This window comes from Chrysemys picta, chromosome 10 (assembly GCF_011386835.1).
Source record: "Chrysemys picta bellii isolate R12L10 chromosome 10, ASM1138683v2, whole genome shotgun sequence".
Classification (NCBI taxonomy): Eukaryota; Metazoa; Chordata; order Testudines; family Emydidae; genus Chrysemys; species Chrysemys picta.
The window spans coordinates 4,579,551-4,593,570 of NC_088800.1; the positions used below are offsets into that span (position 1 = coordinate 4,579,551).

Genomic DNA, 14,020 nt, shown 5'->3' on the forward strand with positions numbered 1-14,020 from the left:
TGATAACAGCCATATTACTAGAAAATGACATTTTTGACACCAGCAGCATGAGAGTTGAATGTGAGAGATTGTAAAGCAATTTCAATCCTTCCATCAACTCAAGGCTCAGAAGTGCTAATAGTAATTAAAAACTTTTCCCTCCAAATACATTTCACACTTTGTACATGCTGAGAAATAACTCTCACCATGGGAACTTTCAGATCGCTTGTGCTGAGCAAAAACAGGTACAGTTTTCTTTTGTCAGAACAGAACAAAGACATAAAGAGGCAGAGGGTTTCGTTTACTCCTAGGACACTGCAGTCTACTGAGTGCCAGTGAACTAATGAGCCTCTCAGACCTTATGTTGTTCTGGCATGAATCAAGGCTTGATTCTTCTCAAGCCTTAGGAAACTAGCTAATTTCCAGGTTGATATCATCTGCGAAGTGGCTCCCCCTCCCCTGCCACTGTTTGTAGTGACCAGTGGAGAGGTGGGGTTAGGTCAGAAATCTTGGAAGAGTCTCTTGTTAAGAGTAGGAAGTGCACAGTATGTACCTTGGTTGCAGTGGGGAGGAAGTTAGGAGTTTACTTATCTTCAGCATCAGAGAGAGAACAGAAAGTGACTATATCCATTGTCCTTGTTTTAAGGATTAATAGGCAAAGAATGCTGTTTATTAGTTAAGTCATTTGGCAATGGACTTCTTGGAAGCAAAAGATCACTATTGCATCTATCAGAGGCAAGGAACCTGCTGATCTCATTTCCAACTGCAGCAAAACAAAGGCTTCTAGAAAGGATGATTGTTGGCTGAATTCCACAGTAGAAAAGCCTGCTTGTGGTACTAGTGTATCCAAAACTGAGGAATTATTGAGACTACCTGACAAAAAGACCCAAACAATTTAAAAATATATAAATTTATATTTTATTTGAAGAATAAATCAACATATCATATAAAGGTTCTCACTTCTATTTTTATTTCTTCAACTACTGTGGAGAATACAGAGGTTGATCAGAAGTTTATGCACTGAGTTCACAGATCTGTGGCTCGTGAATGGCACTTGAATATTTCAGTTAAACCTATCTTTGAAAAAGAAAGGCCCTGTACACTGTAGTTCCATAGTGAATTGCATTACTGACTGGAAAACCCTGGCTTTGGTATTTGCTTGAGATTTTGTAGCCGTAGGATGGTAGAGACTTGGCATGTTCAGGAGATAATACATTCAATCTGCAGGAGGAAATAAATTGTAATTTAAAGCAAGAGCATAATCTGCCAGCAAGATAAATATTACAGCCTTGGTTGGGGAGACAGGTCTTCCCCTTTCCATTGCCCTCCTGCCCTGAAGACAGCAAATGGCAAGTAATCTGATGCTACGAAACACAGGAAAGAAAAAGTGATTTTACCATCTATATCTAAATTACTGACACAAACCATTTCTGAGTGCTCAAAACCTTCCTTTCACAATTTACAAATAGGGGCAGCAGAAGAATCCTCAAAAACGGAGAGAGGAAAACATTATATTTTAACAAATCTGAAAAGCTGAGGAATTCTAGAAGACTGAAAAAAAGTGAAGGTGGTGATATTTAAAAAGGTTAAATGCGATGACACAGGTTACTATTGGCCAGTTAGCTTGACATGGATCCAAGGCACACTCATTGAAAGGCTGATATGGGATCCAGTCAATAAAGAATTAAAAGAGGGTAACATAATTAATGATAATCACCATGGTTTTATGGAAAATAGATATTGAAAAATAAACATGATATCTTTTATTGATGAGATTACAAGTTTGGTTGACAAACGTAACTGTGCTGATATAATATACGTAGATTGCTATATGGCACTTAACTTAATACCTCATAGAATTTTGATTAAAACGTTAGCACTATTACAAAATCAACATAGAACATATTGAAATGGTTAAAAACTAGCTAACTGATTGATATCAAAAAGTAATTGTACACAGGGAATCATCATCCAATGGGGATGTTTTTCCACAAGGATCTGTTCTTGGCCCAATGCTATTCAGTATAATTATCAATGACCTGGAAGAAAATATAAAATCACTGCTGGTAAAGTTTGCAGCTCATACAAAAATTGGTGGAGTGTTAAACAACAATACAGGTAAGTCAGTGCTACAGAACCACCTGGATCTCTTGATAAACTGGGCCCAGCTGAACAACATGCATTTCAAAATAGCCAACTGCAAGATCACATGTCTAGAAACAAAGAACACAGGTCATGCTTCCAGGATGGGGGACTGTATTTTGGAAAGCAATAACTCTGAAAGGGACTTAGGGGTAATGGTGGATAACCTACTGAACATAAGCTCCTAGTGTAATGTGGTGGCTAGAGTATGGATGTATAAGCAGTGATATAGATAAGAAAGTGGTATGACCACTGTATACAGCTGTACTCCAGTATTCATAATATGAAGTTGGCGGACAGATATAAGAAAATGGACCTTTATTTTGTTCCTCTGTTCTTCACCAAGATTTCCCTTTGCACAACCAGGGATATTTTAGTTATTGCTTTACAAATAATTTAAGCTCACTCAGTAATCATTACAATTTCCAGTCTAAGCTAATATTCATTCAACAATAGACAAGGACAACAAAACACGTAACTTATTTCTTTCCTGCATTCCTGAGAATGAGGACGTTTTTCCTAGAGGCTTAAAGAAAAAGTTTTAAAATTTCAGTCAACTATTCTTGGGGAGCATCTTCTTTGGAGGATTCCTCTTCTTCAAATTTCAGTTTGTTTTCTGCTGTTATTCCCAGAATTGCTTCAATATCTTGAACTGCTATCTGTAATAGATTGAAAGAGAGCAAGTTATTTAATGGATGTTATACTGGAATAAATTCCCCCCAAATTTTTCAACCAGTTGCATTCCCCCCCTTCCCCAAAAAGTAACCTGTGTTATTTAACAGAATGCACCAATAGCATCTTCCACTATTACTGTGGGACTGGGGGTGTATTTATTTAAAAATAAACACAAATACATATAAATCCGAGATAAATGAAAATATATAGCTAGACACATGTTGTTATTCTAATTAACTAAATTGTGTTTTATTGTGCATCTATAAATCATTGTTAATTCACTATAAATAAAATGAATTAAAATCCCATTTTACATTTTTCTTCAATACTTGATTTTGAGCCCCTCCCTCAGATCAGAAAAATAGTTTTTTCTATTTATTGTTACATGTTAAAATGTAATTACATTTTCCCCGAAAAATGCCATTTGACACTACTCATCACAAGAAAATACAGTTAGAGTTAAGATTTAGTCTGTTTTACATTCCCACCATATCAATTACAACATAAATTTGCAATATAGGGTTCTCTTCTTGCCTTTTAAGAAACAGTTTATAGTTCAAGTTTTTAAAATCTTCTGTAGAGCTAGAGGGCCTATGGGTTAGCAAAAGAACATTTGCTGAAGTTATGCTACTCTTTAGAATCAAAAGATAGCATCATTTTATAATAAGCAGTTGTTTCCACTATAAACTAGTCGCTTTGTACTTTCTTATGGCCTGATCCTGCAAAAACGTACTATTGGACGTAGGGCTGGATTCATTATTGCTTGATGGTTTCTTTTCACCAGCCTTGGTGGTGCATAAGGATTCCCCGGAGAACATTCCCAGTGTAGAAATGCCCAATGCCAGGCGCAGAGCTCTGCAGCTGCCCTGGGTTCATGAATAAGGTGAGCTCAGGTGTGGAGTGGGTACCCCCAGAAGAGGGAGTGCAAAGGAAACAAAAATGAAACTGTACTAGTCTGTTTCAATGTTTAAGGTGACATGGAAAAAGTAAACCGATTGAGAGGTGAAAAATGAGTTGGATGTTTTAAATGTGATATTAATATTTTAAATGGTCATTAGTAAAACAGAGAGCTTCATTTTTTAATTTAAGATTTTTATCTTGATGGTATTCCTTTAAAAACAAAAGAGCCAATTGTGACAGAATTCCCTAAAGCAGCATGGTGGCCTCCTTTGCCTCTTACACTGGAAACTCAGACGCTTTGGGGATTTGGGTTACAAATGATTCCAAGTTAAAGTATGTTTGTTTTCAAAGAAAAAGTTTCAAACTATTAAATTTAACTAACAGGTTCATTGGGAGACTTGCTATATTGACCTCCACACTGTGAAATATGTACTGCTAACAATGAAAACGGAATGGTTTAGCACTTGTTTACAATACAGCATGAGGTATTTTCAGCCCTGGTACAGAAATTAACCAGGATCGTTAGTTAATTAACACCTCACCTTAAAATTGGTCTCGCCTTGCATATTAGGTGCTGATATTTCTTGATGGATGATGAAGAGATTGTGAGCAAAGGTCATGAGGACCCCCTGGAGATCCTCTCCGATTGTTCTGTTAATGATATCGAAACAAATGAGTTTACCAATGATTCCCTTCACATGCTTAAAAACAATCGGCCTCTCATTTGTGCCTGTCTGGTGATGGAATTTAATGAGTATTTTCAATCTCACAAGGTGGCAATCTTCAGGGAGATCTGAAAGATGAGGCTCCATTTTGACTTGTCAACAGAAAGGATTTGTGTAATAAATAATTTTTATTAATCAACTTAGCAAAGGAGAGCAGTAGGTTCAGCTATTCCAAGCACAAGGCTACCACTGAGTTAGGACAGTGGCCTTCGCATATATTTTAACATTTAAATTAGTTTAAAAGAATTGTTGCTATTTCATGCATACACAAATACAATTCATGCAGAACGCTTTCTTTTTGTGATACACAGACTTTTGAACTGCATCTGTATAGCTTAGACTATTGCAACGTACTTAGAAATATTAGAATGAGTCTTTGGGGCTTTAATCTCTTGATAGTACATCCAGAGTCTCACGATAGCACATTTCATTGAGGGGGAATATGCCTCATTTAGCGCCTGTCAGTTGCACATTAAGCACAGTGCAGTAAAATGCAGGATGAATTATACCGCTGAGCTCTTTAAAAAAAATGTTACAACCTGAACCAAACGGTTACATTTTTGGAACTTAGTTTCCAAATTAAAAAGATTGTCTGACATGTATTTAGCAGTCTTGTTTGAGGGAAAAGAAATATCAAAGAGAAAGTGTTAGAGATTCCACAGGATGTAAGTAAGGGCAAAATCTGGATGATAGTCAGCTTCATTTCATAAGACCAGATCTGGAGGCAGTGATGCGTAAGGTGGTGTGAGTTATACAGTAGGAAGTGATTGTGAGTCCAAGATTCTAAGAGGGGTAGAAAAAAGGTGTAAGGTTCACTAGGGTGGAACCAACACTAATTTAGGGGTTAAATTTTCAAAAGGGCCAAAGTCCCATTTTCAAAAGCACTTAGGAGACTACAGTTGCTAAGGGCCAAGTCACTTTTGAAAATTTTACCCTAGATCCTCTACACCTTCCCTTCTGTTGAGTTTCTTGCTAACTCTCCTTCTAGCTCCTTGGTGTGCAAACTACACTAACACCCTTACACCCACTTACCAAATTCTTTAGAGCCATCCTCTATTCTTTCAACAGACCAGTCTCACTGGAAGTCATCACATTACAACTAAATAGTGGGTGACAATCACTGAATTGCCAGATTGTTGATTTACTGGAAGACTCTTATATTAAAATCCATGACGGTAATACTTTGTACTTTCATCTTCTTCAGCTCAAATAACTGTCCACTTGTTTACCTGGCTATTTAACTTATGCGGTCTACTTACATCATTCCCAATCTGTACCGCTTGCGATCTTCATACAGTATAAAAATTGTTCCTTGTTTTTCCTGTTACATTGAAAAAAAGTTATTTTAACTGTTGCTTAAAGCAGTGTACATACTGATACTTACAATAAGAGATGCTAACATCTATTGTGCAAGGATGGTACGTACAAAGTCATGTCATCAAGAAAGGATAGTTTTAAACTATATGTACTGGATTATGACTCCGTGTAACCTAAGTAATTTGTACTGGAGAATACAATATAATAATTCTATGTAAATCCAAATATACACATTTCAGAATCTGTTCAGAAACAAACATTTTGTGCCTTCTACAATGGTGGAATGGTTCAAGTATACACTTTGTTAATTCATCAAGATAAAGAAGGCCCATAAGAGCATTACATTCTGTAAAGTTGAGAGAAATTGAAAATGTTTTTAGTCTTTATTATATCTTCTAATTCATTATGGGCTAGATCCTTGTTCCAGGGGAGTCAGTGGCAAAACTCACAGGGTCTGATTGTCAGAGGCGCTAAGCACCCATGATCATATCATTTGGAAATGTCTCCTGATATGAAAGGCGAGTAGGAGAATATGAAATCTTTGCTGAGTCACCATGTGGAAGACTCTGTCCCAGGATCCAGATACTCTTTCCTTTTATTATTCCCTCTCTACAGACCATCTCCTCCCCTCTTTTTCCATGTTCCACTATTACTTTCTCATTGCTCTCTTCTCTTGCTCCATTCACAATCCTCTACCTCTTCCTTCTCCAGTGAAGTCTGTTTCTCTGCAGCCTCCATCCATCCTTCTGTTCTCTGTTATCACCTGACATCTCTCACTCTCCTTCTTCTCATTCTTCACAGAACCACTCCCACTTTTAAGCCCACTCATACAGATTCTCAAGACAGTCACCTATTAAGGAGTCAACTAAATATACTTAATATAAAGGAAAACAACAGGAAACCTGTTGCAAAACCAGACTAATTTATATGGGGCCTGCTAAAGAACCCTTTGTAATTTAGCTTTCATACAATAGTCTCAGTAAATCTGTTAAAATAGAGTTGTGTGTTAAAGTACTACCAGGTCTGCCTTATGGCACAAACAAGATATTAGGACAATTTTATTGTGAATTTTGTCCGATATAACAGAACTCCTGCACATGGTACTGTGCTGTATGATTTCAGAGGGTTATAGTTGCCAGACAGAAGTTAGGCAGAGGGACTATTACACATTTCTATACATTTTTTTCCTTCCATACCTGGACATCAAATCCAATGCCATGAGCCTTACATATCTGGAGGAGAACACTATAGTAAATTACTGAAAGGTTGGAGTGCCTCAGCTGACTGCTCATGACTGCATAGCGGCTGCTTACTGGAGATGGCTGGAAAAAAACAACAACATATGATTCTTCATTTCATATCGTTTTATATCAAGCACCTACAATTTGCTATTTAAATATAAAGGACTTTCGCTGTTAGTTATACTGGTGTAACTGTGGAGTAGCTCCATTTCTATTCGCAGTGGTATTCCCATTCAGATCAATATCAGTTGAACATAGAACTCAGAAGCAATGTAGGTTTCTGTGGGGCAGATTCTACTCTCAGCTATATTGGTGTAACTCCCCTGAGATGCTCTTTGTGAATCACCTGTAGATGTTTCAATTACTTCACTGATGACTGAAGCGCTCTGGAACCATTCTATCCGATTTTGACTACAGTGGAGCCCCTCCAGATGTGCACTGCTATACCTGAGAGCAGAATCTTCACACTGTGCGCAAATCTATATTGTTTTCAAGTTTTATACTCAACTGCTATTGATATGAATGGAAATTCCAGTGTGACGGTCAATGGAGTGTCTTGAGCTAGAAATAGAGGGTGGCATATAGATTCCCCAGAGCCAGATTTACAGCTGGCCTCACTCCAGGTCTGCACATCCAGCCACTGCATTTGCATGCACATTTGGCTCTCTCTTTATGTAAATCTCGTAACTTGATGCCTCACCCCCAATCTGCATTTGTTAAGAGTTTGTGTTTGAAAATGCAGAGGCCATTTTAAAAAGTGTGGCCTTGAGTATTTATACTGTAGCACATCAAATGCAGTATAGTTTTTGTTATTATACAGTATTACAAATCTAAAAATGTTTAAGCCAATGTGACAGAGCAAAGCCAGCTTCCCGGGCAAGGAGTTGCGGTCTGCATTTTCAGGAATCTGGACACCATAAAACACAGCAAAATGAAGAAAATAAATGCTAAAATTCTGAGCACCCTATGTGTGAAAGATGTTTTGATATTACAAAGAAAATGCCAGTTCCTGTTCATTGTTTCATTTTGATTTACTTAATCTTGAGAGCAAACAGTTAAGGGTCTTGCAATCAATATATGTTTACTTTTAGAGTAACAGCATCCCCAAGCAGGATATGACCAACCTCTCTTCAATCTGACACTATGGTTCTTCAGTATCTTCAGCAACAATCAAAGAAGTAATAAAACAGTCAACATGTGGTTCAGACAGGACAGCTCAACACCATCCCAGCTGTCAATATCAGATCTGTCACATCCTGGTTTCTCACATAAAAAAGCAGAAGCCAGAACTATCGGTGTGTAGGAGACCATTGTGATTACTGAGCATGTTATTGCATGGTAATTACCATGAAGTTACATCATAATTCCAGTCTTATTTTTGTCTGAAGTTGCAAGAGTAAGAAAATTACAACAGTCAAGGGGGAAATTCTGCCCTGAGATGGGCACATATATCTCCTCATTAAAATAGACGTGGATTAGCTTTGTGGCTTCAGTTTGCAGTGGATGGCAATGAATCACTTGTTTGTTTGGAGTTTGGGGTTTTAGAAACTGAATTTCCAGAAATGCTGCAAGTCAAATGTTGTTTACCTACACACATGACCAAAAGCTCTTCATGGTTTAAGCTGCTTTAAAGACTGATACCCATTCACTCCATGCTTGCCGTGGTATGGAGTCTGCAGTGTTCACCCACCCAGGAAAAAAGGCGCGAAAATGGTTGTCTGCCGTCCGTTGCTTTCATGCAGGGAGGGAGGGAGGGAGGAAGTGAGGCTGTACCCAGAACCACCTGCGACGATGTTTTTTGTCCCATCAGGCACTGGGATCTTAACCCACAATCCCAATGGGCGCGGGAGACTGCGGGAACTATGGGATAGCTATGGAATTGCTACCCACAGTGCAACGGTGCAGAAATCGACGCTAGCCCCGGTACTTGGACGCACACCACCGAATTAATGTGCTAGTGTGGCCGCACTCATTTCGACTTTATACAACCTGTTTCTCAAATCCGAATTATCTAAATTCAGATTAATCCCGTAGTGTAGACATACCCTAAGGTAATTCTACATCATTATGGCCAGAGCAGCATAAAGGGGCTTTAGTGTAACTGAAAATCAGGCCTTCAGGGTACGATCCTGCAAGACACTCAACTCACTGGGATACATTCTCACCTGGTGCAAATCAACATAGCTCTACTAAAGTCAATGGAGCGGAATTGATTTATACCACTGAAGTCAATGGTTAATCAAGTAGCACCTTATTCTCCTAAATAATCCCACAGATTTAGTTGACATATTTCATGAGAGTGAGGTGATATTCATTGGGTATAAGGTTGGCAGAATCTAAATGATTTAGCAAATATGGAACATAATATTCTAAAATATCCTTTACAGTCCACCCAAGCTCTGTATTGAAAATGGACCTGAGTTCTGCTTACACATGCAGCCCAATCAATATCATTACACATTTCTCAGGCTCAAACCCCATATTGATTTGTTTTTCATTGTAGGTTTCTGCCAGTACAAGGGATCTGACCCAAATCTCTCTGAAGTCATTGCAGTCTTTCCAGTGAGTGTAATGGGAAATGGACCAGATGCTTAATTTACTTTCAAAGGCTACAGTGTCAGAGCCTGGATTACCAATCCTGTGCTCAGATTACATTATCCCCTGCAAAGGGATGGGCTATGAGGATTTGTCTTGACGAGGATTTAAAGGGGTGTTGTTAGAACACATGTTGTAAGTAGCACATTGTATAAGTGTAGACGAGGCAGCGTTTACATTAGCACATGCTAGTGGGCTCAGCTGAAGCCTGGAGGCAGCCCTAACAACACATCTTTAAAACCTAATGAAGACAAACCTGTAGCTCTATAAGGAAGGGTGGGGGATGTCTTTACCATCCTTTCCATGCCTGCATGTAACTCTAACTGACAAGTTTTGTGCCTTACTGAGAGAAGAACCAGTCCCTTGTCCTTTTCAGAGTAGGCCTATCTAGTAGTCCTTACAAAGCCAGAGCTCCTACTTGAAATCAATAGACTTTTCCTGCCAGAGAACAGCAAAACTAGGGCCAGTAATTCAAGTGAGTTCTTTAAATCATAGCCACATTGTAGCTTTGTTCTCATTAGAGGCCTGATACTAGAATCAGAATGCACTCTGCTGCGCAATTCAGCCTTGCAGTTAGGGGGAGCTTTGAACATGCAGCTATTCCAGGATCAGTCCCTACATGAAAAACAATGTGGAACAAATGTCTGGTTAATATTAATTCTAAGTCATCTTTCATTTAAACACCTGAATCATCACAAAAATACTTAATGCTAAATATAGAAAACCTTAAAGACCATTTTTCATGAATAATATTTTTCTAGGCACGGTTTACAGTGACCACGGTCCAGATCCTCAAAGGTATTTAGGTGCCTAAATCCCACTGAACTCAACAGAGGTTAGGTGCCTTAATAGGCCGTGTCCTGCCAAGGCTTATTAGAAGGGATAGCGCATACGCTACGATGAGTAGCCCTTAAAATCAAGAGAGACAATTCTATGGTTGAGATTCGGCAAAGCATTTGAGCACATACTTAAGTGCTGTCCTGACTTGAGGATACTTTCCTGAACGGGGGCTTGAGTCTGGTGTTGTTTGCAGGACTGGGTTCTGAGTTCTTTGAATGGGGATACTGCATCTTGAAGCGTGTAATTTACAGTATTTTCCCCAAAATGATATTGTTTTGACATTGATGCATTTAAGTTGACATAGTTGAAATCCTTATAGAATACATCTCTGCCTGAAAATTAATCATGGTTATCATATTCTGAGAATTAATAACACCCATTGCTCAAGTCATTAAGTTAAAGAAGGAGCTTCCAAAATCTGTTCTCTGCAGTAGGGGACCACAAATCAATGAACGCTTGATAAAATCATCCAAGTAGCAGTTTAACAAGCGTAAACTTGCATGTGGCTGCAATAACACAGAACTATTGTTTAAGGGTTGGCATCAGGTTGATGAGGTGCTTATTTCAGCTACAAAGCATGCATACACATGCATAATGAACTGCAGTATGAATTATTAATGTGTTGCTTATTTAGCCTCATCTGTCTAGAAGATAATGTATCCTAACTATAATGAGTGATTGGTTTTCTACATAATTACAGTAGCAGCAGTATCTAGGAAATTTGTTCTTTCAAAGAAGGATTTCTAAAAATACAATCGTCACACAAACTCAGTCGCTGCTCCATTTTATCAATATCAGCCCTAGCAGCATTGGGAATATATAATACATAAAGGGGACAGTTTCATTATTAACATCATAATTTTACACAAAGTGCTTTACTTAATCATTCATTACAGATCATGTGCTGTAAAAACATTTGTCTCTCTCCCTTTTTTTTTTAGAAAGATCTTCAAAGATAGTACTTTTTTTCTAGTTAACTTTTAAGGAGGTAAGAGCCAAAGATATAAAGAAGAGGAAAAAATTAAGGATAGAGTGACAGTTTATGTTAATCCTGACAGAATTTTTATTCAAAAAGTTGCTACTTGATTACTTTTCATTTCTAGAACATGTACTACTGGGACTAATTCACTCCTCTCCAACTTAAAGTGGTTGCTTGACAAGAACAATAGATCAGGATCTCATTAACCTCTAAATTACAACACTGTGACACTTTTTGGAATGGCACAACATCTCTCTTTTCTAGACAGAAAAAGCAGCTTGTGCACTTTCTAATAAAACACCTAAACACCGCAGTTGTTCTCCTGGCACCTCCTCTTAACTCACCCTGATTTTTCCAGAGGGTTTCACCTTGTCTGTCCTTCTGCTGGGGATAGCCACCATCATAAGGATAATCTCAAGGCTGATAAGCCAAACAGTTTATCAAATTTAATAAATTCAATAACCATAGTTTACACTTATATAGCACCATCCATATGAGGATCTCAAAGCACTTTACTAATCGTGACTTATTTAGCCTCATAATATCCATATGGGGTAGGGCAGTATTATTAGCACTATCTTGCAGATGTGGAAGCTTAATTTACAGAACTGTTCATGGTCATCCTAAAGTTTACATAGGAAGTAGAACACAGGTGTCCTGACTTCTAATCTTGGACCTCAGCCACAAGACCATGACTATCCTTCCTCCTTTTAGCTCTTGTGACACCATGGTGCTCTCCCTACAGTGCCCCTTTTACTACCTGTTTGGTTATCTTGTTTCACAACATTCAAGAATTAAATGTCACAAGATTCCTTAAAATTTTGAGAACTAATTCAGAGTATTCATCATTTAATTAGTGCTATAAACAGAACCAATGCTGATGAGTGCAAAATGTGGCTAATCAGAGTCACCATAAATGGCCAAGCGCTTTCTTTTCATTTCTAATGTGATGTCATTTTTTTAACCTTCCTAAAACGCAAGAGAAGTAACTGCTCCGTTATTAACCCTTTGGTGCTGGGTGGCTGTAGAGCAGCTGGTGGTTATGCTAAAGGAAACCCCAAACCTTGGAATCCACAAATTAACTGGTGTTTCTGAAGGTGAAGGTGCTGAACAGCCTTTTATACCTGAAGTAACTTAACAATGTTAAAAGCAACAGAGGGTCCTGTGGCACCTTTAAGACTAACAGAAGTATTGGAGCATAAGCTTTCGTGGGTGAATGCCCACTTCATCAGACACAAGTAATGGAAATTTCCAGAGGCAGGTATAAATCAGTATGGAGATAATGGGGTTAGTTCAATCAGGGAGGGTGAGGTGCTCTGCTAGCAGTTGAGGTGTGAACACCAAAGGAGGAGAAACTACTTCTGTAGTTGGATAGCCATTCACAGTCTTTGTTTAATCCTGATCTGATGGTGTCAAATTTGGAAATGAACTGGAGCTCAGCAGTTTCTCTTTGGAGTCTGGTCCTGAAGTATTTTAGCTGTAAGATGGCTACCTTTACATCTGCTAGTGTGTGGCCAGGGAGGTTGAAGTGTTCTCCTACAGGTTTTTGTATATTGCCATTCCTGATATCTGACTTGTGTGCATTTATCTTGCGTAGTGACTGTCCAGTTTGGCCAATGTACATAGCAGAGGGGCATTGCTGGCACATGATGGCATATATAACATTGGTGGACGTGTAGGTGAATAAGCTGGTGATGTTGCAGCTGATCTGGTTAGGTCCTGTGATGGTGTTGCTGGTGTAGATATGTGGGCAGAATGGCATCGAGGTTTGTTGCATGGGTTTATTCCTGAGTTAGAGTTGTTATGGTGCGGTGCGTGGTTCCTGGTGAGTATATGCTTAAGGTTGGCGGGTTGTCTGTGGGTGAGGACTGGCCTGCCTCCCAAGGTCTGTGAAAGTGAGGGATCATTGTCCAGGATGGGTTGTAGATCACTGATGATGCGTTGGAGAGGTTTAAGCTGAGGACTGTAGGTGATGGCCAATGGAGTTCTGTTGGTTTCTTTTTTGGGCCTGTCTTGTAGCAGGAGGCTTCTGGGTACGCGTCTGGCTCTGTTGATTTGTTTCTTTATTTCCTTGTGTGGGTATCATAGTTTTGAAAATGCTTGGTGAAGATCTTGTAGGTGTTGGTCTCTATCTGAGGGGTTGGAGCAGATGCGGTTGTACCTCAGCGCTTGGCTGTAGACGATGGATTGTGTGGTGTGTCCGGGGTGGAAGCTGGAGGCATGAAGGTAGGCGTAGCAGTCGGTGGGTTTTCGGTATAGGGTGGTGTTAACGTGGCCATCGCTTATTTGTACTGTGGTGTCTAGGAAGTGGACCTCCCGTGTAGATTAGTCCAGGATGAGGTTGATGGTGGGGTGGAAACTGTTGAAATCATGGTGGAATTCTTCTAGGGTCTCCTTCCCATGGGTCCAGATGATGATGTCATCAATGTAGCGTAGGTAGAGAAGGGGCGTGAGTGGACGAGAGCTGAGGAAGCGTTGTTCCAGGTCAGCCATAATCATCAGTGATCTACAACCCATCCTGGACAATGATCCCTCACTTTCACAGACCTTGGGAGGCCAGTCCTCGCCCACAGACAACCCGCCAACCTTAAGCATATTCTCACCAGCAACCACGCACCGCACCATAA

General features: G+C 39.2%; 1 protein-coding gene across 4 annotated transcripts in view; it reads right to left on the reverse strand.

Moving 5' to 3' along the window:
* Positions 1–1,682: 1,682 nt before the first annotated feature.
* IQCH (IQ motif containing H) overlaps positions 1,683–14,020 on the reverse strand; it is a 111,355-nt gene continuing 99,017 nt past the window's right edge. For all 4 annotated transcript variants that reach the window (XM_024107221.3, XM_024107219.3, XM_065559173.1 and 1 more), the window contains 4 exons: positions 6,935–7,060; positions 5,681–5,742; positions 4,239–4,347; positions 1,683–2,780 (listed from right to left, as the gene is read on the reverse strand). In XM_024107221.3, coding sequence (XP_023962989.2) covers positions 2,679–2,780; positions 4,239–4,347; positions 5,681–5,742; positions 6,935–7,060 — 399 coding nt within the window. In that variant the 3' untranslated portion in view covers positions 1,683–2,678. The remainder of the gene's footprint in view (positions 2,781–4,238; positions 4,348–5,680; positions 5,743–6,934; positions 7,061–14,020) is intronic.